The following is a 27122-nucleotide window of genomic DNA, read 5'->3' on the forward strand; positions in this document are numbered from 1 at the left end:
TAACAGCAGACTTTACAAAAAACAGTCTTCCAAGGAAAATTTGGAAAATGTGTTAATAACTTGAATTACTCAACTGGGGAAAATGTTACATTTTAAAACTGTCAGTTGCTTGTGGTTTTTTTACAGTTTTTTGCTTATTAGTTTGATAAGGAAATTCCTCATTTACTTCTGAATATCCCTCAATCAGATAGTAGTTAGTAGCACTAACTAGCCCACATGTGCAAATACTATAGCCATTATAACTCATGCCCAATAACTCAGCAATTACTTCTTAGTAGGATGAACAATTTTCCCCATGAAAAGTGTGGTGCCAGTTGCTTTGTCAGAAATCAATATAATGAAGGGTCTGTTGAATTTGATGGTAACAGAAGGGCGGAGAAGTCTGTTAAGGACTATGGCTGTGGCTCCCGAAGCCTCAGTTCCAGCCTCATGAACTTCCAGCAGGGCCTTGTGAATTGCCTGCAGGGAAAAGGAGCAAACACTGTGGTTTATATATGGGACAGCAAGCAGGGGGTGAAGATACATGCTCTTATGGAATATTTAGGAGAAGAAAGGAGTGATAAAACCCAGTGGACCAAATTTTCATGTATGGTAAATCTCCAACAGCCTGCAACAAGAGTGTTTTCCATGTCAGGACTGAACGGGGAGGGCCAAAAATAAAAGCGGACACACTGTAGATACAACCTAACCAGTGCTTAGTAGAGGGGGATAATAACAATCCATGCACTAGGTGGTTTATTTTCTTAGATGGTTTGGACTTCCATTAGCAACACTTTCTCTGTTATTCCAAGGTTAATGGAAGACTGCTATTTAAATGCTAATATATAAATACAGGGGCCACATTTGGCATCTTTACCACATTAAATCGTGACTTAAACTGACATGGTAAAATTCTGCTACTGCAAACTGGAAGGTTCCTGGAAATTTTGAGAATATTAAAAAATCAGGTACTAATCAAAACAAGTATCATAATATATGCCTAATTTATAATTTACTTAACACAATCACATGTAAACAATCATATTCCAGTGCCAAGAAATCATCTAAAATCTCATCCAACTTTTCCATGTACTTAATATCCAGCCCTTTAATAGCAATATTAAAATAGTACAAAGGTGGGACAGCAGACTCTCTCTGTAGAAAAGCACAATTACTAAGCAAGCCCCTACATGTCATTGTGAGTTTTACTTATAACTTCAGTAGGACTAGGAGGGAAAGCAAGTCTTTAAAAAACCCATATATAATTGACCAGAGCAACCAACCACCACCCTGTCACCAGCTCTGTCTGTTCACTTACTTGTGAAACCTGAAGATTACGGCTGCCACTAATTCCGGACAGATCAGCATTACCAGAGAAGACTTCAGTAATGCCCATTTCCTTGAACAGGTTTTTCACATCGTAAGACCCACTAATAGAAATCTTTGGTAACTGCAGATTTAATGTCCTGTTGAACAGAGAAAATGCAACAGCAGTGAAGCATTGCAACCTCATTTCAGCCAGCAGGCTGGATAGTATGCAATTCAGTGACACCTGAAAGCATTATTTTTATTGCTAATTTGTTTGATGGTATCATTTATATTCCCTGAGCAATTTTGGCATCCAGAGAGATGCTCCATCTTGTACCTACATTCTCTCTTTGATTTTGAAAAAAAGGACTAATTTCTTCATTGCCACTCTTTCATCCTCGTGCCTCATACACAGCTAGCAGAGTTTTGTGGCTAGAGGGCTACAGAGAGTAAGCAGACCAACTGTGGAAAGGTTAAAAGAAGGGAACAGGAGGATAAAATCTAAGACACAGTGAAGAAAATTAATTATGCTAGCCAAAAGGTAGCCAAGCAAGTCTTGAGGCAGTTGTTACAATGCTGTGTCTCCTTCTGTCAGGTCAGAGACTCTGCAGTTTCTTATCAATTATGCTCTGCTCTGACTCAGCTTAGGAATCACTTAAAACCCCACTTTTTGAAATCAGCACATTATATCCAGCAGGAGGCAATCTGAAATTAATGCTTTCTCTTAAAAATAATGATGTGTCCTCAAATATAGCAATGCATCTACCTAGAGTTACCTGGTCTCAAGTTTGTTATCCCATTTACAAACAGTTTCCTTGGAGAGAGCAGCTTCCACTTGCTTCATCTTTCCATCATCAGGCAGAATGAGCAATGCTCGTGCAGTGCCCTGGTAAGGCAGCTCTACAACCTCACAAGAGAGGTCCCGGTCATAGTAACTGTTATAGCTACTATCACGCTGCATCATGTTGACTCTAACAGATGCATTTGTGTTCACAAAAAAATCATCCTCATATGTACGCAAAGGATCAAAAGACTTTTCCCAGGCAGCTAATAGGGGAAAAGAGAAGATGTTGCACTCAAACATGTGAAGATCATAAAAAATGGCTGATATACATCAGAGCAACTTCAATGTTAGGACACTGGAGGGCTCTTTATGGGAGAAGAGGATCACTAAATCACTTCAAACTCCTGCATAACACACAATAAAGCATTTTAGCTGTGCAGTAAGTTCAGCGTAGTTAGTGTAAGTCCTGTCTTGCCGAAAAACAACCAAAGGTTGATGAGGACCAATTGAGAAAGTCCTGCTTCTATTGTAGCTATATGTTCCCATCACTTGTGCCTTTTAAGTCATTTAAATTCAACCACTTAAACATTCAGCCACAGGATCTTGTTATGCCTTTCCTGTTAGGCCATTTCTGATGCAAGCTGACTGCACTCAGCCTGCTGAGGAATTCATCAGCAGAATAAAGGATCCTGGCATTGAAGTGGGGCTCCAGAAACACAGGCCCTCAAAATGCTACATCCCAAGTTTTCATGCAGTGTACCTAGTAGATTTATGATAATACTGGGGACCCTGGAAGTGCAAGGATGTCAGTCCACTAAGTTTGACTGGCATATACAGTCAGCATGGAGATCTGGGAAACATCTTTAGTCATTATGTCCTCAGACCAGCGAGACAGCTGTCGATGAGGCAGTCCACCAGAGTGGGACATCTCTGTCCACAGCTTTCAGGCAAACTGGGCCAAAATCAAGCAATCAAAATTTTTCAACAACTGGATACCTTGCTTTTGGCCAAATCTACTTTGAAGGTCCTGCACAGTTTAGCTCTTTCCTAAATAGTCACTCTTCTAATAAATCATCAAGAGTTCCCTAGAATTTTTGTTTTGCAGCAAAATCATCTATTGGAATTTTATGTTAAATATCTTACCTTTAAAATAAATGTAGTTAACAAGAACCAATACACTACTTGCATCAAGATGACCAATTAATTCAGGAATTTTCCCCTTCGTTTTCTCCTTTACATATTTATTGATTTGCTTCTTAGCTTCTTCTGGTTTATGGAAACTGCTAGAATAAAATTCTGCATCATAAAATTGTTTGGTATTTTGTAAAAATGTCTCCTGTGGTTCATACCCAGTAGCTGTAAAAAGGGCATTCCCTATATTTAATGTGATGCTATCAGTACAGTTCAGTACTGCTAAAACTTCATGAAAACTTTCATGTATATCATGTATGCGAGTCTCAGTCAGACCATCAAAGCCCAGTCCTTGAAAAATCTGAGACAGGGTTCTTGACTTAGCACCAACAGCCAGCATGGCAAAGGCAGTGGAGATGCTCATGGGAGAAAAGAAAACATTTTTATCAGCTTCTTTTAATATAGCCTGCTTGTAAAATCTAAATACAAAATCTGCATAGTTAGAGCCTTGCTTGCCACACTTATATGCTAATAAATTTTCTGTTCCGTCGTGCAGATTAGTATTACTGACTTCATGGCACATGTCTTCATGGTGGCAATGGGTTATGGCACAAAGAACAGCAAGGAGTAAACACAGGCACAGGAGATACTTCATCTTCATTTCAAATTATTCTGTCACAAAATAAATAGTCATTAGATGAGCAGATGGTAATGATGAGCTTGGTAGTAAGAAATAATGAATAGTTTGTTAGCATAAATATTATATAGTGCAACTGTAAAGATCTAATGTACATAGGATAAAGTCTCCATGGACACAATGTCAAATGTGATTAATAAACTCAACCAAATTATAAATTAAAATGTCAGGGATAATAAAACCATAATATTCCATTGTAACTGCTCTGAAAAGACAATTCTCTTCTTCATTGGCAATGAAAGTATAGAGCCAAAGTTCATAATAGTCTCTATTAACAGTGGCATTATCTTCCCTGGATCATTGTCTCCTATAGGGTATACCTAAACAAGCAAGTTACCGTGAGGTAAGACATGGTGTGGATTTCAAAGACATTGAATACTCCACAGTACCTGCTCAAATGCAGTTTGGTAAATGAGAGGCAGCTCAATTCTTACTGGAAGTGGGATAAATTCCCTCACTTTCATCAGGGCAGCAGCACACAGACAGATGGCTATCACTGACTCTCCAGTGCTTTTTAAATTCACACCCCTGTTTACTTCATGGTTGCTTACTCATATGTCCAGTCATTTGCCACAGTGCTGGATGAAATTCATCTACAAAAACTTCAAGGCAAAATTCAAGGCAAGAGCCTGGAGCTTACTGTGCCATGGCAGCAGGGCACTCAGAGATGGGCATAGAGACACGTGGGAAGCAGCAGGTTTGCACCAGATAACGAGGTGCATGTTTGGAAAGAAGGGACCCCTCCTTTCGGGTGGCTGCAACTACTGTTTGTAACTTGTTAAATAGTCATTTGCCCCTCACTGTGGGTTAACCTGCGTGGAATGTGTGGCTCCCTCTAGGGACACAGGAAGGACCTGGGTCCAAGAGGAAAAGAGGAGCACAGATCCCATTTAGAAATCAAAGGACACTCAGATTAATCCCCTTGGAGATGACAAGTTTCTTCGTTATGCTTGTTCTCCTAATGCTGACATGATATACTTCACATGACCTCCCGCCCTCCACAGGAGCTGGAACAGTTTACTAAATTCAGTTCCCTGCTATTCTGGGGAGGCATCTCATATAAACCCTCTTCAGAAACGTAACAACCTATCTATGAAAATAAGCATTTTGCCCTCGCAGCTTCTACGTGAAAACATTTCTAGAACTTTTCTACTGTTATGGCTCTCTTATTCTAATTTCCAGCCAACACAGCCTGTTTGTAACCTTCTCTTCCAGGAATGCATTTTCCTATGTCCTGCCAAGGTGAAGTTCTCTTGGTCCTGTATTCATTCCCGAATCTGAAAGATGACTGTATCGACTATCTAAACAAGATTTAGATAGAGTTTCTGAGAGCCGCCCAAGTTCCAGGATTATTGGTGATTAACCAGTTGCTTTATTTTTTTATTGGTATGGTGGTCTCTCTTGTTTTTATAGCAAACGTATACACTAGCTGTGTGTTCTCACATTTGCTAGGATCTGAATACGCTGAGTATGTTTGAAAGCAGACAATGACGACTGCAGTGACCTGCAGTAAGAAGTGGTAATGCTAAATTTTAATTTCTTTAAACCAAAAAATGGAGTATGGCCCTAGATGGGAATATGATTCAACTATTTGCATCTCTTTCAAGCAGAACTCTCCCTCTTCCTCCCAAAAAAACCAAAACAGCCAAAAAACCCCCCTTATGTACTGCAGACAAATGAAGCAGTTGTGTGGTACAGAGGGTGTTTCAAAAGTACTTGTTGTTTAACATTTCATAGACTGTTTTTCTCTAGTTATTTGAGATGTTGCACACTTAAGTGAAAAACAGAATAATTTTTTCTGTCCATGACCACTTCCTGTGTCCAAACAGAGCTTAACCTAAATTTCAAAGAATTTCTGAAGCAAAGAATATGTTTTTTCTGCAGCAAGCATGTATTAGGCATGGCTCTGTTTTTAACCTGTACTATAACAGATCAGTTAAAAATACTTCTCTTAGTATCACAGCTCTCTGCAGAAATATTAAAGAACTACTTCTACCAGAAGCTGGAAAACACTGAATATTGTCATCAAGTTTCCCCCACATACTTCTCCCTTTAGGGATATTAAACACATTAATTTCAACATTTCGAAATTAGAAAATTTCAGCCACAAAAATTTTTTTGTTACCATTTCAAAGCTGAAGAAAGTGGAAAGGCTTTATTAAATCTGGGCTGTATTTTTTATATGCAAATTGGAAATCCAGAAAATAATTCCCTGACAAACCACAGAGTAGTTTGTCTATGGGAAAAAAAGGGGTAATTAAATTTAAATTGTGGCCTTCCACCCACCCCATACACTGACCCTAGTCCTAATTAGAGAGCCTGGCCTTAGCAGTTCAATGGTTGTTTTATACATTAAGTCACCAGAAGAGTTTATAAATTGGACCTGGTTGTTCAGTTACTAGTAGGCTTTATGCTAATTTCACATCACTGTGAAGGCTGTTTCCAACCTAAAGGTGCTTTCATCAGTATTCTGCTTTAACAACTACTCAATAAGTCTCCATGACTTTAAAAGTTATTTTATTCTAATTTCAGGCTAAGCACATTCCCCCAGAACAGCAGGTCCCACTGGTCCCTTGCCTGTTTGCTTGATTAATATTTCATGGCAACATCTGCACATAACCAAGTCACAAGCACACAAATGAAATTAACCTAACATGAAAATTCCACCAACCACAGAAAGCATCATTTGCAAGTCTCTAAGAAAAATGCACATGCAGTACTTACAAAATCAGAAGCCCTGTTGCATTCAGCTGACCATGCTGTTCTCCATGCTATTACTTATACTGCTACATCATCTTCTGCTTAAATGACACTGTTAAACATTAAACAGACCTGATAAAAATTAGAGCCAACCAAAAAAAAGGAGGAAACAGAGCAAATATTGATGAAATAGGGTTTCCAAGGATCATCTCTGCAATTCAGCCAATGGAGCTGACAATCTTCAGCCATTTGAATAGTAGCTGTGACTTTCTGCCTGTTGCCTCTGACCATGTGGAGAAACTTAGGGCAAACATTGTGTAATTAGGACCCTACTGGAAACCAGGAGGTTGTGCCTGGAACCACTGGAAATAGATGCTAACTCTTGGTGCCAGAAGTCAGTCTTTCTGTGCTGTGTTGAAGCACACATAGAGCTGACAGCTACACACCACAGCAGCTCGGCGCTCTTCCAAAGTCCGACCAGAGCCAAAACTTCTTCCTGATCCTCAGCCTGAATATGGACTTTGAACCTTCTCAATCTGACTGTAATTGCATGCCATTGAGAGGATATGTGATAGACATGTTTCCCTGATGGGTTTCCTACTCTGACTGATGTGATCTCTTCATATATCTCAGTTCTGTGTGCATCTGAGTTACTGCCTCAGGCAGGTGGTGGGAATACAAGTAGCAAGCTGTTTTCTCTACTCCCACACATGCACATGCTGCACGTGCGCACCCACTTCTCCTTCTTCTTGTCCCTCTTGCACAAATTTAAATCGTTGGAATGAAAAAAAGTACTGCTTGTTGCTATTAACTTTTCCCAATAGGAATAAAATGCTATTAGATCAAGTTGACTGAATTTTTCCAGTTAGCAACAAAGACTATGATTGAGTGGTGACATGAAATGTTTCACCATTTGTAATGACTCTTTTTCCTTTGTACTTGTTTACTCACATGTGTAATTTTGTCATTACATAGATAAACATGGAGACAGAACATAGATAAACCTTGTCTTGACACTTCCCTTCTTTGTTTTCCTCTTTGTTTCTTTTTTCCCCTTTCCTTTTTACTTGTTCTTTCTAATTCTGGCTGTAAAAGGTCACAAACACAGATTATTTTACTCATGAAAGCCTACGTGAATGACAGTTCATGGTGGTCAAAGACAAACTGTGTTACAAAATGGCTATAAGCCTCTTGTTTTCTTTTTCATTTGTGAGGCCTTGTAATTACTGCTTTGTTTTTAATAATGTTAAACTGCACTTTAACAAGGCATTTCCCTAGCACTTCATTATAGCAGCAGCAATAAGGTGCTACACCAGCTTTAAACTAAAACAATGAACAGATGCACATGTGCCAGGTGTACCACGCACTGCCATGAGCATTTACAGTCCCACCTCTCTACTGACCAGACTTTCAGCTCTAAAACTATGTCATGAAACCACTTTAACCAGATTCATACTGATCAATCATCTACTGAACTAGGTCTTGCTTCTCTACTACTTATTTTTCATAAGAATAAAAGTCCAGAATACTGAAATAACAAAACAGATGTGGTTTATTCCTTCTGATGATTAAAACCATGACAAAGCCTACATTATCGGAGTCTATGTTACTGCTGTGTACTTTACATAGGTCAGTATTTATAACACACCCTAACTCACATTTTGACTTATTTAGAACAAATAGACCCATATATAATATTTCATGCATTTAACAACATTTTGCAAACAGCTTCCTGCCAGTTTGTTTTGTTTTGAACAAGTCATTCTGAAGCAGGTTTGAAGAGATCTTAAATAACCACTGGCTGGTATATTCAATGACAACAGAACCATTCAACTTGTCCAGTGTTTTTGTTATGTTTCTATGCCTTAGGTAAGGGAATTATAGTTTCTCTGTCAACTTAGCAACAATAATAGCTGTTCTGGGATTATGGCTCACAGACACACAGGTTACTTCAAATATCAAAAAATGTTTATCCCTATAGATTGTTATATCATAAGTAACACAAAGATTTTTAAGTGTAAAGTACATAGACTACAAGTATATTGACATAGCAGCAATATGAAGGAAATGGAGTGTGGAATTTGGAAGGGAATGGACATTGCCTTCCCCTCCTTTCCCCCCTGATAGTTCTGAGTTATTAATAGTCTTTGGGAAGGATCAGGCAGTCAGAGTGCAGGCAAAATTGTTAAGATTGAAGATTTATGCATGTCTGATGAACTATGGTTCTTCTAGTCTGGATGAGGTATATAATGAAGAAAAAAGGCCCAATCTGCACACAGTGGTCATGCTGTGCTTTCAGTACTTCTTTGAGAATCTCATCCGCTGTTCTGCCAGGAAGGCAAAATTTGTTAGTTTAGAAAGGGAATGTGAAATGGGGATGAAATACAGTCTGTATATAGTGACAAGAACATTCACAAGGAGGGGGAAGTTCTGCTCACAGAACTGTTTTTCATTTGAATTAGCATCTCTAATAATATGTATGAATTAAGTAGAGAGCAGGGACTAGAATTTTAAAAAAATGTACTATACCAATGGCAATGACTGATAGTAAATACTCATCACAATTTTTCATTTGGAAAACCAATCCCAGTTACAAATTACCTACTAATGTAGCATGTGTGTTACATGTATGGTGCACCACTAACAACTAAACCTCCTACTACTGTTTCAGAATTGTGCAGGTCAACAAATATGACACAGGACCTACAGCAGACTTGAGCCCTCCTGAAAAAGGGGCAGCAGAGTAGGCAGGTTGCTCTAACATTAGAACCCTTTATTTAGACCCCAGAATCTTTCAAAAGAAGGCCTATTTTTCATTATTTCTGTATGTTACAACTTCACCATGGAGTTTCTTTTCAGACTTGAGTGTTTCTGTACTACTAATATTAGTAACAAAATAGCTTTCTGAGATTTTCATATCTGAATGATTTCCAATAGAGGTCTTGTGAAAGAATAGTGTGCATTCCATTTCCTTTTCCTTCTAACCCCCAAAATAGTTGACAAAATAACCATGTTGCAATCTTATTGACTATAAAGATCTCCAAGAATATTTTCTATTGCACAAATACTGTTCAGGATACTGGAATGACTTCAGGATGGGATGTACTGCCTGATGAGAGAACTACTGGGTGGAAAATTCAGGATGGATTGCTAGCTCTGTTGAGCAGCTGAGCTTTGACCTTGGGAACATCATTAACACTGTCTGATGGGCTTCAGTTTTCTCACCTATAAGATAAAAATGACACATCTAACTTCCTCATTGAGATAAAATGACATGAAAATAAAGTTACTTTCAATGGCCTTGAGCATCATTTCAGTTCTTTATTGAGTTTAATGAAGATAGGATCATTTTTTATCAGTTTGATAACATGGCACCTCCCTCAGTAACAGTGATACACAATTTGAAAACCTGTGATCTGCAGGAAGCAGCTTTATACAGCTTCAAAGTGAAATTGGAAATGTCCCTCTGTTGCAAGCTTCCATAAAAGTCCTCCAGACTTTACAGGAAGTGTCTTCTTTCCTGGTGTGCTTAGTACTTGCATCCAAGAGGTGCTAGCTACCTAGGTACATTACAGCTTGGGGAGAGGTGATTAAGCCCATGTAAATTGCAAGTATTAATAATCTACATGCATCACACGACACTGCCCAAGCCAAACCTTTTACCAGAATTTTTTTCTTTTGTGACTAGAAAATGCAAATATCTGTTGCCAGTGCCTACAACACAAGAGTCTTGTTCAGGAAAATAGAGAAGGATAAGATCATTGTGCTCACTAAAAAGTTTTTTTTCACCTTCCAATTTGACCAAAGCACCATGCCAGTAGGGATCATTTCACCTGAACCTCTTCATCTACTGCCAGTCCAGTGTTGTGCATTTAAAATCATACTATTTACCTATGGTAAGGCACCTGAATCCCACTCTGACTGTTTAAACAAAGAAAGGAAGCATGATCATCCTCAGTGGATAACTATAAGCAGAAAGGAAGCTAAGTTTATACAAAGTAAACTCCCACATCCCAGCCCAATGCTGTGTAACTACTGGCCCATCCTTCTTTCCTAATAATGTTCTTGCATTAAAGAAAGAAAGAAATTAATCAATTAATTATGGGTTTCCAACAGCAATATAGTACTTAAATTTGTAATAAACCTGTGTCTATACAACATGAAAATACAGTTAACAAGAACCATCCCAATGAGTAATTCAAGACTTAAGCAACTAACATTATTTTGAGAGCCTTCATTAAAAAGTTCTTCTTCACCTTCCCATTTGTCCCACTGACCCTGCTATCTGGGACCATCTCATCTGAATTGCTTTCTTTACCTCCTCTGTACTCCTGAGCGATACCAAATTGAGTGCCTACCTTTAATCATGCAGCTGACCAAGTAAGGCTGATCAAAGTGGATTGAAGTAAACAGTAATGACATTATTCTGTGACTCAGAAGCTTAGCTGCCGAAGCACACAATATGGATTTTGGCTAATGCTCAAAGAAAGGACCCAGAAAGTTGTCTTGCAAGCCACAGAGGTAATTTACCTTGTTTATTACTCCTTGTCAGTCTCTCTACTCATACAGAACAGCTCTATTGAAAATGAGGGTACAAACACAGGAATCCACCAGAGAACAAACACAGAAGGGAGGCAGATTTCAATTTTATCTTGAATGGATATAGTGTAGATTAAGTTTTGTTCTGGCCAATGCTTTAACTATGTTGGGAGAAGATATAGGCCAACACCACATAGTTTTTAAAAATCCTACTCTAGATCAATACGCAGACAAGTAAAAAAAGTAATTTTTCCACGTAATCAGCCATTACACAAACATCTCAAATTTGTTAATTTTAACAGAAAACTGTTGTAATTGTGACTATTTCAGTACAGATCAAAACTTCCCTACCCCAGACTAGTCAATATCCTGTCTAGTGTTGGCTCCTACATACTGATATCTGCTCTGACATTCTTTTCCTGCATTTCTTCACATCACCCACAGTCACTTGCAGACCACTCTCATCTCCTTGGCACACCATGCCTCTATCCCCTGCTCCTTCCATCCGCTTGGAGAGCAATGGCCAATAGAGCCTGTTGAAGAATCATGGAAGAAGGCATTCCCAAAGGAAGATCCTTCATCAAAAGTCAATCTCTGGGGACCAGGGAAAGCCCAGACTGATTTTCACAGAATACCCAGGTATCTTCTTCCATAGAGAAGCAGAGCATTATGGCACTCCTAGGGCTGGGGTCAGCAAGAACGGGGCTCAGCCGTAGAGAGCAAAAAGGTTAATCAGGTCACAAGAACTTCTAGGTGATGATGTCCTGCTCTCAGGTTCATTGATCAGCCAGTGAGAGTATTCTTTTTTCCTTGATGATGCAACCTTTTTAAATTAATGCCTTTGGTAGAACTTAGGTGGGTGGGGATTATGAAAACCAGTTTGAACTGGTCTCCAGCCTTTGTGAATGCTCCAGCTCTCATACTAATGATGATTGAATTAATCTCTTAACAAACACGTTTGTTTTTCTAATTCGCCTCCACAGTCATAATTACTATAACTCCAAACCTAACACCCAAATATTACAGCACAGATGACACTCAGCATCCCCTGCTCTTCGGAGATCTCTAAACTATTTAGGTCCCTCCTGAGGTAATTTGTGGAGCACAATGGCTAGGATCTCCTCACTGGAAACAGAACCCTGCAAGCTAGGACTAAGCCTAAAAGGATTCACTGTCTCCAAAGGAGGCATTTTTTTACCAGCACATTCTAAACACATTTCCCTTCATAGTTCACTGTAAAACCACTTATGTCTACAACAGCTCCATGGGCACTCAGTTCACAGCCAAAGCTAAGAAGTCCATAAATCCATTGAGCTGGGGGTCCCTACTTCATCTTTGATGGTAGTAGGCTTATAACTGAGCTATAACTTCAGCGTTGTATTACTTACAAACTACTTCACAAATGATTACTTCAACTTTTTTCTGCATCTGAGAAACTTTCCTAGATGGTGCAAGTACACAGATTCTTCCTGTAGCCCTTATTGTCCCCCTTAAAAATCCTTTCTCAGAGAAACTTCTTGTTGTTTGTCGTTGTTTAGCCCCAGCCAGCAACTAAGCACCACACAGCCGCTCGCTCACTCCCCCTTGTCTGCGGGAGCAATTTCCACGTAAGAAAGCAGAGTCAGAGAAATCGGAACATTTTCAGGAATGGGCTGGCTTTGTCAAGATTTTGAAACAGAAATGATGAAAATGTTCCACAGTAACTTTTAATTTATAAGTTGCTATCAATTGATAAACTTTTCTACCATTTACTAATAAAATGGAAGAAAATTTAAAAATTATTTTCAGGCAAATTGTTGAGACTTTAAATTTTTGTCATAACTTGGAATCAGCAAGAATGGGGCTCAACCATAGAGAGCAAAAAGGTTAATCAGGTCACAAGAACTTCTAGGTGATGATGTCCTGCTCTCAGGTTCATTGATCAGCCAGTGAGAGTATTCTATTTTCCTTGATGATGCAACGTTGAAAATTGAACATCTTGAAATGCGAAGATAATACCAATATGGGATTATAGACATTATCTAAAGGCTATTGTAGAAAAAGACTGACTGGAAAGAAAGTAATTGTTCACAATAAAGTTTATATGGAGCATTTATTTCTTCAAGTGGAAAAAAACTTCTGCATCAGTTGTAGGGGACCTGAACAATGAGGAAGTTGTTATTTTGCCACTCAAAGTTTTGTTCTCATTTGCCTTTTTTCATGGACTAAAAATAGATTTGTCACATACTGTGAGGTCATAGATGTAGAGGAAAAACAGTTTAGAACCAGTATACTGAGAGCTAATTCACATTAAAAAAAAACCCAAAATTAAACAGGAAAGTTTGGTGTGAATTTGATGGGAAAACCAGGCTAGTAATGAGATATTCCCATTTAAAAAATTAAATATATACTTGATAGAGAAATAAAAGAACAAACCCCAGAAACATTAAATAAGAGATATGATAGATCTGGTTAGAGTCTTTGTGAAGGTGCACTGATAAATAGCAAGGCATTCATGCAATTGTAAAAAGTATGATCAATGATTGTAAGCAGACCAAACCTGCAAATAAGCATACAAATGTAAATTCACCTACTTCAATCATTCAAAGAAGTGATAAAAAGCCCTTGTAAACTACCCAGAAAACGCACTTCTTTTTTTATGCACCGAGCATGGAGATGACATAATCAATGGCCTATCCAGCATCACAGCAAAATCTCTGTCCTGCCTAACTTAAGAGACCACCATGCCATATATAAAAAAGGGCTTCTTTCCTCATATTCTTTGCTTTGTATTTACTGGCAGAGGTTTTCCTCTGCCATTTTATCAGCCCCTCACTGAGTACCATGAGATCCTTACCCATGAACAAGGTGCGACCATCAGCAAAATACAGAATCATGTCACCTCACAATTCATTAAAGTCCCACATGATCTCTGACTTCTTTGAATAACACATGCCTGAACTTACTGCTTATAAAGGGTCTTCCCTCCCTACTAGCTTAGGCTTTTTTGGAGACCCTTCATTGAGGGATCTTATCTTTTTTCTAAACTATGTGACATATATCAATCAAACCATTGTAATCCACACACATATCAACTCTTTCAAAGAATCCTTTGGTAAAGGATTCTGGCTACTGCCACAGAATAAAATAAAAAAAATGTTTCTATAAATACATAGCAACAAAAGGCTAAGGAGAACCTTCATCCTTTATTGGAGGTGGGGGGAAACATAGTGACAAGGGATGAGGAAAAGGCTGAGGTACTTAATGCCTTCTTTGCCTCAGTCTTTAATAGTCAGACCAGATGTTCTCCAGGCAGACCCCTGAGCTGGAAGATGGGGACAAGGAACAGAATGAAGACCCTATAATCCAAGGGGAAATGGTCAGCAACCTGCTACACCACTTAGACACACACAAGTCTATGGGGCCAGATGGGATCCACCCAAGGGTACCAAGAGAGCTGGCGGAGGTGCTCACCAAGCCACTTTCCATCATTTATCAGCAGTCCTGGCTAAGCGGGGAGGTCCCAGTTGACTGGAGGTTAGCAAATGTGACGCCCATCTACAAGAAGGGCCAGAAGGAGGATCCAGCGAACTACAGGCCTGTCAGCCTGACCTTGGTGCCAAGGAAGGTTATGGAGCAGGTCACCTTGAGCGCCATCACATGGCATGTACAGGACAACCAGGTGATCAGGCCCAGTCAGCATGGGTTTACGAAAGGCAGGTCCTGCCTGACTAACCTGATCTCCTCCTATAACAAGGTGACCCGCTTAATGGATGAGGGAAAGGCTGTTCATGTTGTTTACCTGGACTTCAGCAAAGCCTTTGCCACTATTTCCCACAGCATTCTCCTGGAGAAACTGGCTGCTTATGGCTTGGATGGGTGTACTCTTTGCTGGGTAATAAAACAGCTGGGTGGCCGGTTCCAAAGAGTGGTGGTGAATGGAGTTAAATCTAGTTGGTGGCTGGTCACAAGTGGTGTTCCTCAGGGCTCAGTATTGGGGCCAGTTCTGTTTGATATCTTTATCAATGATCTGGACAAGGGGAGTGAGTGCACCCTCACTAAGTTTGCTGACGACACCAAGCTGGGCGGGCGGGCTGAGGTCAACTGAATGACATTCAACAACGCTGAGTGCCAGGTCCGGCACTTGGGTCACAACGACCCCAAGCAATGCTACAGGCATTGGGAAGAGTGGATGGAAAGCTGCCTGGCAGAAAAGGACGTGGGGGTGTTGGTAGACAGCCAGTTGTACATGAGCCAGCAGTGTGCCCAGGTGGCCAGGAAGGCCAACAGCATCCTGGCTTGTATCAGGAATAGTGTGGCCAGCAGGAGGAGTGAAGTGATTGTCCCCTGTACTTGGCACTGGTGAGGCCACACCTCAAATACTGTGTGCAGTTTTGGGCCCCTCACTACAAGAAAGACATTGAGGTGCTGGAGCATGTCCAGAGAAGGGCAACAAAGTGGTGAAGGGTCTGGAGCACAGGCCTTATGAGGAGCGGCTGAGGGAACTGGGATTGTTTAGTCTGGAGAAGAGGAGGCTGAGGGGAGACCTTATCGCTCTCTACAACTACCTGAAAGGAGGTTGTAGTGAGGTGGATGTCGGTCTCTTTTCCCAGGTAACAAGTGATAGGATGAGAGGAAATGGCCTCAAACTGCATCAGGGGAGGTTTAGATTGGATATTAGGAAAAATTTCTTCATGGAAAGGGTGGTCAAGAATTGGAAGAGGCTGCCCAAGGAAGTGGTTGAGTCCCCATCCCTCGAGGTATTTAAAAGACATGTAGATGTGATGCTTAGGGACATGGTTTATTGGTGGACTTGGAAATGCTATGTTTACAGCTGCACTCGATGATCTTAAAGGTCTTTTCCAACCTAAACGATTCTATGATTTTATGATTCTATGAAAGTCATGTTAGTTCTTCAATATTTTGTGATACTCATCCGTACAACTACAAATTCTACAGTTTCCAAAGTACCAAAGCTGGACTAACTGTTCTGCAATTCACTGCATGCTCACTTGCCTTTTTTTTAAAAACTTATGTCACATTTGTCACTTCTTATCATGCATCACAGTGGAAAGCTTAACATTCTTCTTCCTGAGATAGCTAAGAGCTCTTGCATGCATACTAAACACTCCTGGCAATTTGTTGTTACTTTCGCTTTGATTTTTTTTTGTCCTAAAATCTCTTCTGTTGTTAGTTCAACTTGAAATAGTTGCTCAGGCTCAACCACTGCAAAGGAAGTACATGTGCAATGGACTGAGCTTTTTTGTTTTGCCAGTACCCCCTTGAGCACTTCTTTTACACTTTAAACATCTACTGGCCCCTCAGGCTCTCTGGCAGGTTTCTGATGTCTTTGAAAAAGAATATATTATTATTTGCTATGACTTCTGCAAGTTTTGGTTTTTTTATTTTTTTTTTAATCAAAGTTGTCCTTGTACTAGTACATCTAGTTTTCAGTTTGGGAAATACTAAATTTATTATTCCTTATCACCCGATTTGAATGCCACACAGATGAGTTTTTCTTCACTGTGATTTTAATTTGGAAGTGGGCTCCTCTACAAAAAGCTGCTAGCTTCTAAGCACTTCTCTTGTTTTTCTGTCATAATCTATAAAAATTGTGATCTAGATGGCCCATATTTTTTTTATGGAATAACAGGAACCACAACTCAAAACACATGCCAAGACTGGTAACATAGCTATTAGAGGGAGTCGAGAGAGAGCTTTTAGAAGAGAGATGAGAGACACACATGAAGCTACACACTTGATAGAGTGGAGGCAGCACGCTGTCTATAGCCTTTGAAATAAACATCTTTGCATCAAAGAAATGCCCAACCTTCCCAAAAATTTCTCCTCCTAACAGAGATAACCTACTATGTGCTGTACAGGGATTTACTGCTCAGGCCAAAGGCAGAGGGCTTTCTGAAGCTCATTACTGGCATTACCATGCTGATCTAATGTACGTGAGCAGTATATTTGTAACTGTTTGTTGACACCAGTCAAAAAAACCTGATTGAACAATACTTTAGTCCTAACTCTGAATTACAGAAATAAAATAGCAAAATTAGAAACTTTTTAATGTCAGATTTATTCATTGTTGTTCTTCTACCATAGTACATTTGTCTGCATGTTTCAAGGCTGTACAAAGACTGGTGTTAATGCTTAATACCTATTAATAGACTAACCCATTTTAGTCAATAATTTACCCCTCCTGCAACCAGGGATCAGATATATACCATGAATGTGAGCAAAGAAATAAAATAATGATAGATGTTGTGAAAAATAGAAGAAAAAATTGATATGAAAGTAAACAAGAAAAAATAAATAAGCATGTGGCTTTTAGTATTGTGTATCTTAATAGTGAAAACAGATCTTTATAATATTGTGGCTATACTAACCATGAAGCGGATGAGAAATAGAGTACCAATGTTGTATTACTGGACAGTCTGGGAACAGAAGGGGTTATGTCAAGAGACACGGTAAGTGTCACTGCTGGCGTATAGGTGTTACTGGTAGGGTGCTTGATCCTACAAACAATACTGGAATGGTGCTTACTACCATTGGTGCTCTCCCAGGTCTAGATGGTAATGGTACAGGCACTGGCACCAGGGGAAGATGGCTTATACTTCCTGCTGCTTGGGGGCTTCTAGAAGCTGGTTAAGGTGCAGGCATAGGCTAGAAGTAGTCTTCTGGCTGCTCCAAGCTGTATATCTGATTCACAAAGGTCGTCTCCAGGGCACTGAACTGCAGAGATCTGATCTACCTCTTCTTTTCTTAGACCTTCTAACGCTTGCCCTGGAATGAGTCTGGACTATAAACTCTCACAGAAACAGTAGGCAGGCCAGTATATATCTGCAGGGCAAAAACACACCTTCTTTGTGACCCCTTTGCAGCAGCCTAGCTGGGACGACAGCTGAAAGGCAAGGATGTAATAGACTAACTGGACAACAACGGTACTATGCAAGGTAGTAAGCATTATGCATGTTAAGATCTATGCTAGGTATGAACTTCATGTTGTTACGAAAATGGGCATAAGTAGTAAAGTGCTGGAACTTGTACCCGTTTGTCAGTCAACACAAAAAAATGGTGAGAAGGCAGCTGTGAGGGAAGAAGCAGGCTTACACAACCCTCTCCACCCACATGCTCCTCATCTTCCCTGCTAGAAGATGTATCTATGCTGTCAGTATCACACAGGCCTATTTTGTCCCAGATCTAATGACAGTTCTGCCTGAATGCAACACTCTTTTAAAAAAAATAAAAAAAAAAAAAAAAAAAAAAACAAGGCCCAAACAAACATGCAACTATGACAACTTAAATTGATGAAGAGTCTCATCTACAAAAACCAGTGAATAACATCAGTTAAGAGGTGGAGAGCCCTCTGTAGCCATGCCGTACTCATCAGGTCAAACGCTTGATTTAACAGTGGTGATCAGTGCATACCTAATATGTACATCAACTTAATCTTTTTTCAGAGGGTTCACAATTTTTCCCATGAAGAGGATATTGCTCTCCATAGTTATGACCATTAGGAAGGGCCTGTCAAATGTAATGGTAACTGGAACGGACATAGGCACTATTTCCATGCCTGTGGCAGCTGCTGCTTCGGTGCCAGTCTCATCCACGTTTACCACAGCCTTATGAATAGCCTGTGAAGAAACAGACATGTTACAAGTCAAGGGGGTACAAAACTAGTCGCTTAAATAAGAACTTGAGCTAAAAGTGCCTGAAGAAGTTACTGGTAAGAAACAAGCATCATGCAGACAGGTGTGAGTCCACTGCCCAGACAGCAAAGTTGGAAAAAAAATCAGCAAGCTACATGCAGCATAGTTTTCCTAGCCCCAGAGAGGAAAAGTTCATCCCTGGTGGAGGGGCATGTCCCTGCTAGTGAAAACATTTGCTTTGTTTCTTTTCTTATTCCCTGCTCCCACTTGTGCAGATCTGTTGAGCTAGACTAAAGGTTAAGAGAGCAAGATCATATTTAACTGTCTATTCAAAGTTCGTATAGTTGAAGAATTAACATGCAGATTAGCACAATGAATAGCATCCTGAACTTATGTTTCCCACATTCCTTAATGTCTGGGAAAAAATGGGAGCAAAGGAGAAGGGCCAGAAATGAAGGTCCAGAGCAGAGAAACATGTAAGTTTTACCTTGCAAAATCAAGACATTCACAGACCCTAATTCACAAACTTCCACCTGAGGTCATGAGGGCAGTTGTTCTGTTCATATTAGACAATGACATCTGCACTGATTGTCAGCTTTAAACTAGATTTACTGAAGTATGACTTATCTGTAGCTTTTGCCTGGGCCTGGCAATAAGAGAGTCATTGTTCATAGGCTTGAAGCCAAATGTTTTTAATAACTGAATTTTCCTTTCTCCCAAACAGTTTAAAAGCAAGCAGTGTTTTTTCCTTTCCCCTCCCCTCCATAAAACACAAGCAGTGATGCATCCTACAGCTCCCTACTTGCCCACAGGCAGGCTAAAGAAGGTAGACACAGACAGAAGCAGCAACGTAATGACTGTAACAACACGCTGCAGGAGGGTACCAAGCTGTGGATAGATGATGATTTGGTCATGTCTGTTTTATAAGGTTGCACCATACAGATCAAAAAGGCCTCCTAGATTAAAAAATTATAGACTTGTAACCTGTTCCAACTCAATTGTACTGACAGCGCAAGTAACATGGGCGAAATACTCTGTATGCCAACAGCTGCCTTTTTCATGTGAAGCAAAACCTCTTTACACGAGTTTTGCATCATGAATAGTTGTAAAGAAAGTGATGTAAGTACCAGTAACCATGGGCCCATAGAACAAAAAGCAGTATGACTTACCTGGGAAACTCTATGCTGGGGCTGCCCAGTGATCCCAGACAGGTCAGCCTTATCGGTGAATACATCCATGATGCCCATTTTATATAAAATATTTTTTAGGTTATATGTCCCATAAAGAGTGAATTTCGGAAGATACAGATTTGCTGAGCTGCCAGAAAAGAAGTGCAAGAATATGGTGACGCTTTTGATCAGATATCAGTATAACACAGACTCCCAAGAGACAAACTCATTTTGCTTTCTCCCCAAAGACATTTTGCTTGCAGGCACTCTCTAGCCTACATGGGAGATGTATAGTGGCATTAATTTCGGAAGAAGAAAAGAAGGTTTATAACAATGCTGGAAGTCTGTTTGAAAGGATAGGGTTGTAGGTTGCTAACTCACAGTCTGCAGTAAGCCAACACATGAACAGTGAGATTGACCCAGTGATCATTCAGCACAACAGTACAGCTGTACCTCCCTAAGGATCTTCACCCAACATTTTCAGAAGTTAGTGATATTTTGTGCATTCTCCTGGAAGCACCTTCATCATGCCCCATCACTGAGGATGCAGAGGATTCACCTTGTGAAAAAGTGATTCTTTTAGGTGTCTCAGGCTGGGCACAAAAAATCCAACACATCCAAGTTCACTGGTTACTTTTGGAAAAAAAACAAAAAATGTTGTCCTTGTGTGTTTATCATATAAATCAGGACAGAGAAAACAAAAAGATATACCAAAGGAGCAGGACAATATGTGGTGGTGATTATATGGATGACAAAGTAAAAAACAAAAGCATGTTGACAGAATATAGTTAGTTAATAGATAATTCTTTTTCTATGTCAAGTCTATATCTGATTTATTCATTTTTTTTTTTTGAAAGTGACTAGTTTGCTGCTTTCCATACATTAATCAAAGCTCCATATTTCTGACTCACTTCTTCCTTGCTTTTTCAGTAAGGATCTAACAATTCTTTTTCAAAGGTTAAACCCAACATTTACAGCTAGAAGCAGCATAATGAGACAGAGGTTATTGATAATGCTGGCAGTAGGTACTGTTTCCTGGTGAGAAACCAGGACGACTGTCCAGGTTAGGGAGATGTGGAGCACTTAATGAAGCTGGCCAAAGAGCAAGTTATCCAGTGGACAAGTGGGAAGGAAAGGGCCCATACCTCCAGTGTAGCACAGCATCTAATGCCGAGTCTGGCTGGTACCCAAAAATGAGAGTGCTAGTGGATTGATAACAGGTTGCTGATCCCTTACTTCTGCCTAATTTCTGACTGTGCTGATTGCTGTCTCAAGTGAGGATGCAACTGTCATTGAATCATCTGTCTTGCCATTACATAAAGACACTCATTCACAAGCCCCCACTTGCTTTCAACAAGCAGGAAAGGGAAAGCCGTAGGCATACAGCAACAATGCGACCAGGCAGGAAGCACTGGGATACACTTTCCAGAAGAGAAAGTGATGTTTTCTCCACAGTTCAGCCATTAAATAGGTCTCAGCTGCCTGTACTGCCAATACTTTGGCACAATCCCCTGTTCAGCAGCCAAAAGTAATGAAAAATGTTCCTCATAATGCTTCTGCAATTTGTGTCAACATCAGTTTGCAGACAGAGAAACAGGGAGAAACGTAGCTTGCCCACAGTCCTTAAATCACTCCATATCCTACTCAAACACATCTATTAAGACCTCCCAGACACTCCAAATAATAGCAAAGGCAATCAGTTGCTTTGAAAACTAGAGGAAAAAGGAGTTTGTGTCATTGGTTTGCAGGAGACAACTGTCATGGTGAAAAATGGGGAGCTGCATGAAACAAGCTCGTCTTTGACAGTGATACCTTTTTATACCATAAGATTTACATCTCCCATTCATGGCTTTTAGATAGACTATTCCAGTTTGGGGGAGGTGAGAGAGGATGGAGAGAGGAAATATAAATCCCCTCAATTGTATTTAGTGTCTTTCTTGCTGATTTTAAAGGCAATTGTGTTTCTTTGACAAAAATTATTCATAAGTATCTTGATTCACCATCTTATTTGTCCTATAGTGATTATAAGTCACAAACCACACAGCTGTTCACAGAAGTTTTGAAACTCTGAAGGTGCACAGAGAATTAAATACTTTTTTTCTGTCTTTTTTTTAAATGAAAAAAAATTTAGATTCTTTTGGTAAGATTTAACAGTGTATCAGAGTTAAGAGCATGACACTGGTTTTGGTTTTCTGTATTAGGATGTCATTTTTGTCTTGAGAATTGCATCATCTAAAATACAATTTTCAAATGTGTATGTGTGAAGGTCTCTAACACAACACATCAGATTCATGAATGAACACGAGGGCTTGATTCTGTAAACATGTTGTGCCTAAGCTTGTACATATATTTTCTCCCATCAAAGGCGACTACTATGCATGACACTAAACAGAAGGAGCCTAAACTTGTTTTTAGAAAGCATATAACCTTTCTGCCTTCTAGTCTCAAAGTTGCCTTGAAGCAAGTGCAACTTATTCCAGTTTTGCCTTCCTCAGTCTTCAGAGAGACTGAATATAGCGACTCTGCAATGGGCCAGCCGCTCTATACCCTTATCATGGAGCTTTGCCCTGGCAATTGCCAAATGAAAGTTATTATTTCAGCATTAAATGTGCAAGAGACAAGAAAAAAGGCTGAAGGAAAGTGGTAGGAATTTTCTTGTAAATAGGAGAAGGCAGAAGACCTCCCCCCAAAAAGTGAGAAGAGGTCTTAAGAAGTGGTCTTAAGACAGAAAACCAGGGACTATGGAGAGCTGAAGATGGGAAACAAAATTTGGAAATGGCAAAAGTCCTAAAGCTGTGAAGGGTTTCACTTCATGCAGTACTGAATGTGAAAACACAGGGACACCAGGCTGTCAGATTTCAACTTTGGTCAGTAGGAATTCTTCTGTAGATTAAAACAACTAAAAATAGTAGCACAATTCTGTGTCATAGCCCAGCAGATTGAAACTGTTGTGTCTCCCTGCCTACCGTCTGAATTGAGATCTGCAGAATTTTACCTTTTTGAGACTAATGTCCTCCACCTTGACATACGTTCACAAGACAATCTTTTCTCCAGCTTCCTCATTTTTCCTGGATCAGGCAGAATAAAAAATGCTGAAGCACCTCCTTTGTAATCCATTTGCACCACAGTGGAAGACAGCTGTTCATCATAGCCATGCTTGAACAGGCCCATTCCAAACATCATCGGGACTTCAACAGCCTTGTTCCCATCCACAAAGAATTTGGTCTTTTTAGTGTATTTTGGATCGAAAGGTTTTTCCCATTCAGCTTGAAATATAAGAGACAGAGTTACAGGATATTTTGAGGACATAAAACCATAGGATATATCACCATAGGACACATTCATAGATGACAGAAACTGGTACAGCTGGATTAGCTTCAAAGACAAACCAGTTTGCAATGAGCACTTGATCTTACTGAATACTCAGAATAATTCAATAGCAACACACAGTAGGTACAGCGTGATGTAAAAACTTCCCTCAGATCTTACAGCAGGCTGCAATATCCTTCATTTAGATGATATACCAAGTGTTCTAGTGTGCACTTTTCCTCCGTGACAACAGTTTTAGGGAGCCTATAAAGCCCTCATATGATGCAGCCTTTAAATGAGAGCTCAGAAGAAAGATTCTCTCCTTTCTTTATTCCCACACCGAAACAGACTTGTGAAGGGTGACACGAGGGATAAACTCTCCAGAGAAATGAAGGGATTCAGGTTACTTGCAGAGAGAAGGGTTTTATATGCCTTTTTAGTTGATGGCCAATAAAGTCATGAAGAACTTAACCCTACCAGACTTCTGGGTTAAAATACCAAAACCCACGACAACAGAAACCTTTTGTACTGTCATGCTCACAATATTAAATTTCCAAAGGCTCATTGTTTAGTCATAGTGAAACAAACTGTCTACATTGAAACTCTGAAACTGTCTTATCCTGAGCAGAGAGGAATTTCTAAGCCAAGTTCCAGCTATCCACCTCATCCATTTCAGAGGCTGAGCAGGTTAAAAAAAAAAGGGAAAAAGCTGGGGGGGGGGGGGTGGGGGGTGTTGGGGTTTTTTTTAAAGAAAGGTGTTGCTCTGTAATAAATTTTGCCTTCTAGAACAAAACTAATTTTTTATCAAAATTAGTGGGCAAAAGTAGAGCCACAATGCTAAGTAAAATAAGTGCCATCAAGAAAACCATGAAACTAGATACAACCCCTTTTGATTTCTGTTTTCTATTCAAACAATTATTACTAGGCAGCTTGGTACAAATGAAATAATTATCGTCTGCTATTTCCACCATCTGTGAAATAGGCATAAACAGCACTTATTCAGTATTTGGAAAGAGTGAAATGAGACAGTGCATGTCTTGGGCTCTGAAAATAGAAATTGACAAGTGCCAATACTCTGAAGATGGGAAAAGTTGCTACTTCTATGTTTCTTCATTAACAGTGACTTCTTCTATCACCAGATATATAACAGGCAGGACTTCTGCCTTGATAGGCTTAAGGGGAAAAAAAAAAAGCAGAATGAATCACAGAAACATGAATGACACAAGTCCTGAAACACTCAAACAAACTTTATCTAGTTCTCAACTCAGGGAAAACACCCACTGATTTCAGAAAGAGCTTTGCTTGATTGAAAACTGAGTAGGATGTTAGGATTTAGCACACAAATTAGACAGAGGTGATATTCACTAATCCTTTCCTCCTGTTTCAGAGGAACTCTTATTCCTATGCTCTCCCCTCTATTAGGAGGCTACCTTCTAGGGATGGCACCTTTCTCAAATGCTTCACAGTGTTCAAGTGGAAAAATGACCCTCAAAGTGTGATACTTTGTGGTGACCAGCTTGGCTAGGGCATGATAAGGGACTGGTATACTGCAGTGGAATAGCATGCCCGCTGGCAGAGAGCCAGGAAAATATTGCCAGACTTTTGTCCTTAGGGAAGGACTTCCGCACTATGCTACACCACAAAAAAGGGGGAGGAGAGTCACCAGTACTATGCAAGGAAGGTTGCAATGCACAGAGAGGGGACAAGAGCCTAGAAGTATAGACTGGTTATAGAGGTACCTGAGCTTTAGAGATCCTCTCCAGATTAATCCCAGCCTCTAGATCAGTTAGCATTAACCTACTCTCAATTTCAAGATAAAAATCTTTATTATTGCTATTAATGCTATTCCATATCTATTTTCTTTAAAATTGGTGAGTTAAAACTGAATCTCCACCATCTTTAGAGGAGCTGGGAAATCATTTCAGTAATAAGAATGAACATCTAATTTTAAACAAAACTTATTTTTAGAACATGTAAAAGTTATCTGTAATACAAAGTTATCTTTAATACAAGGTTTCTCAAGCTTTTGTCCCCATTGAGTTACTAAATTTATTGCTCCTTCTTCAAAAAACTTTCAGCAAAAGAAAAATCAACAGCTTTTCTGCCTGTTTTGAAAGATGTGCCTGATGCTAAATAAAAGCCTATCTTGAAAACATTATTTGAGACAAACAAATATGTGTTCAAGAGAATTAAGGAACATCAATCATCTGTATTCCAAACAGCACCGTTTAGCTGTGGCCAAATCTCAGAGATTAACACAAGGCACAGAGACACAGAAGAAAAGCAAAACAAAACAAAAATATGGTTTTGAATTACTTTCAGGGGAAGCCTCATATTAGGGAGGAAAGTGGAAGCATCCAGGTTAACAGTTTTAAAAGAATCACTTTTCTTTTAAAAGACTAGCATTTCTAATATGTCATCTCTGTTTCAATTAAAAAGCTTAATGATATTTTTATCAGATAAATTACAGAATATTATGTTTCTGAGTACAATTGCTTTGTTTTCAGAATATGATAAAATGAGTAAGAGAGAGAAGGTTTGAAAGGCGCAATATCTGTTATTAGACCACTGATCGAGCCTTACAGCCTTGCTCCTCTTCTCATTCGATCAGCAGTCTGAAAAGGTCTGGAAAGATCTGTAGACTGTATTTAAGCAGACTGCACAAGTTAATTAAGAAAAAAAAGCTTATTGTCATTAGGCTTGTATTTGATACTGGTGGGTCCATCTCTTCACTGGAAAATATTAGAATCTGCAAATCAAAATAAAAAAAAGGATGAAAAACTATGCTGCTAGACACATCAGGACTATAGCCATACTGTCAGTAAAGGCACGGTTAGTAAAAAAAAGAAGAACATGAGTGTGAAACTAAAGCTACTGTTACACGTTTAGCTTTTGATACCTGACCATACTCAGTAACAGCAAAACTATTGAGTAAACATATTTTCTTTTAGGTAAGATGCTACGTTTTACTGTAACAGCATTCTTTGAACTTAACTCTTAACTTGCTAAACAAAAAAACAGTTAAAGCGGATTTCAAATTACTTCCTAGCCAACAAAGCATTTAAGAAAGTGCTAGATTGTATAGGACTAGATGCTTTACTGAATAGAGATGCCTTCCTCAACGTATGTTTCAATTAATCTTCAGAAGGAAAGAAATGTGTATATTAAAAGATATAGGACAATTTGCTCTAAATTTTGCTAGGAATTATCATCAGTGTCAAGGAGAATATAGAAGTGAGGACCAAAAGGAAAACAAGATATAAGTCCATCTGGAAAACCATATTGCAAAAAAGGTGATGCCAAGACTGACCTGAGGAAATAATGTATGAAGTAGGAGAATATGATATGTATATCTTACCATTAAAATAAATATAGCTAATAAGGAGAATTTCAGTAAGTGGATCAAGGTTATTTATGAGGTCCTTGATTTTCCCATTGGTTCTTCCTGCTACATATTCGTTGATCTTTATCTGGGCTTGATCAGCCCTCTTGAAGTTCATAGGATAAGCTTCTCCTTCATAGAAGTTTCTGAGATTACTTAAAAATTTATCTTGTGGCTTCAGTCGGTCAAGCACAAACAGGACATTTCCCATATTCAGCTGTAACCCCTCATTCTTTCTGTTTACCATTTGCATGAGTTGACGATAACCTTCATGTATTTCATTTTCAGAAATCTCACGTGGGTTAAAGCTAAGGACCCTAAGAATCTGTGTCAGAGTGTCTGATCTAGCACCCAGAGTCAGCATTGCAAAGGCAGTAGAGATGCTCAAAGGAGAGAAGAAAACATTCCCACTGTTTTCACGAGAAGAAATCTCTTTGTAGAAACAACATGCAAACCGACAAACACTGTTCCCTATAGTCTGCTGCAGCAT

General features: G+C 39.4%; 1 protein-coding gene across 1 annotated transcript; it reads right to left on the bottom strand.

Annotated features, from left to right (window-relative positions):
• Positions 1-264: 264 nt before the first annotated feature.
• On the bottom strand, positions 265-27122 carry LOC104034244 (uncharacterized). Its single transcript, XM_009487186.2, has 8 exons — positions 26609-27122; positions 22937-23207; positions 19942-20089; positions 18571-18757; positions 3215-3787; positions 2064-2334; positions 1298-1445; positions 265-459 (listed from the first exon to the last, which is right to left on the bottom strand). The coding sequence occupies exons 1-8, from the start codon at positions 27120-27122 to the stop codon at positions 265-267; spliced, it is 2307 nt and encodes a 768-aa protein (XP_009485461.2).

Source organism: Pelecanus crispus, chromosome 6 (genome assembly GCF_030463565.1).
Source record: "Pelecanus crispus isolate bPelCri1 chromosome 6, bPelCri1.pri, whole genome shotgun sequence".
NCBI classification, from domain to species: domain Eukaryota; kingdom Metazoa; phylum Chordata; class Aves; order Pelecaniformes; family Pelecanidae; genus Pelecanus; species Pelecanus crispus.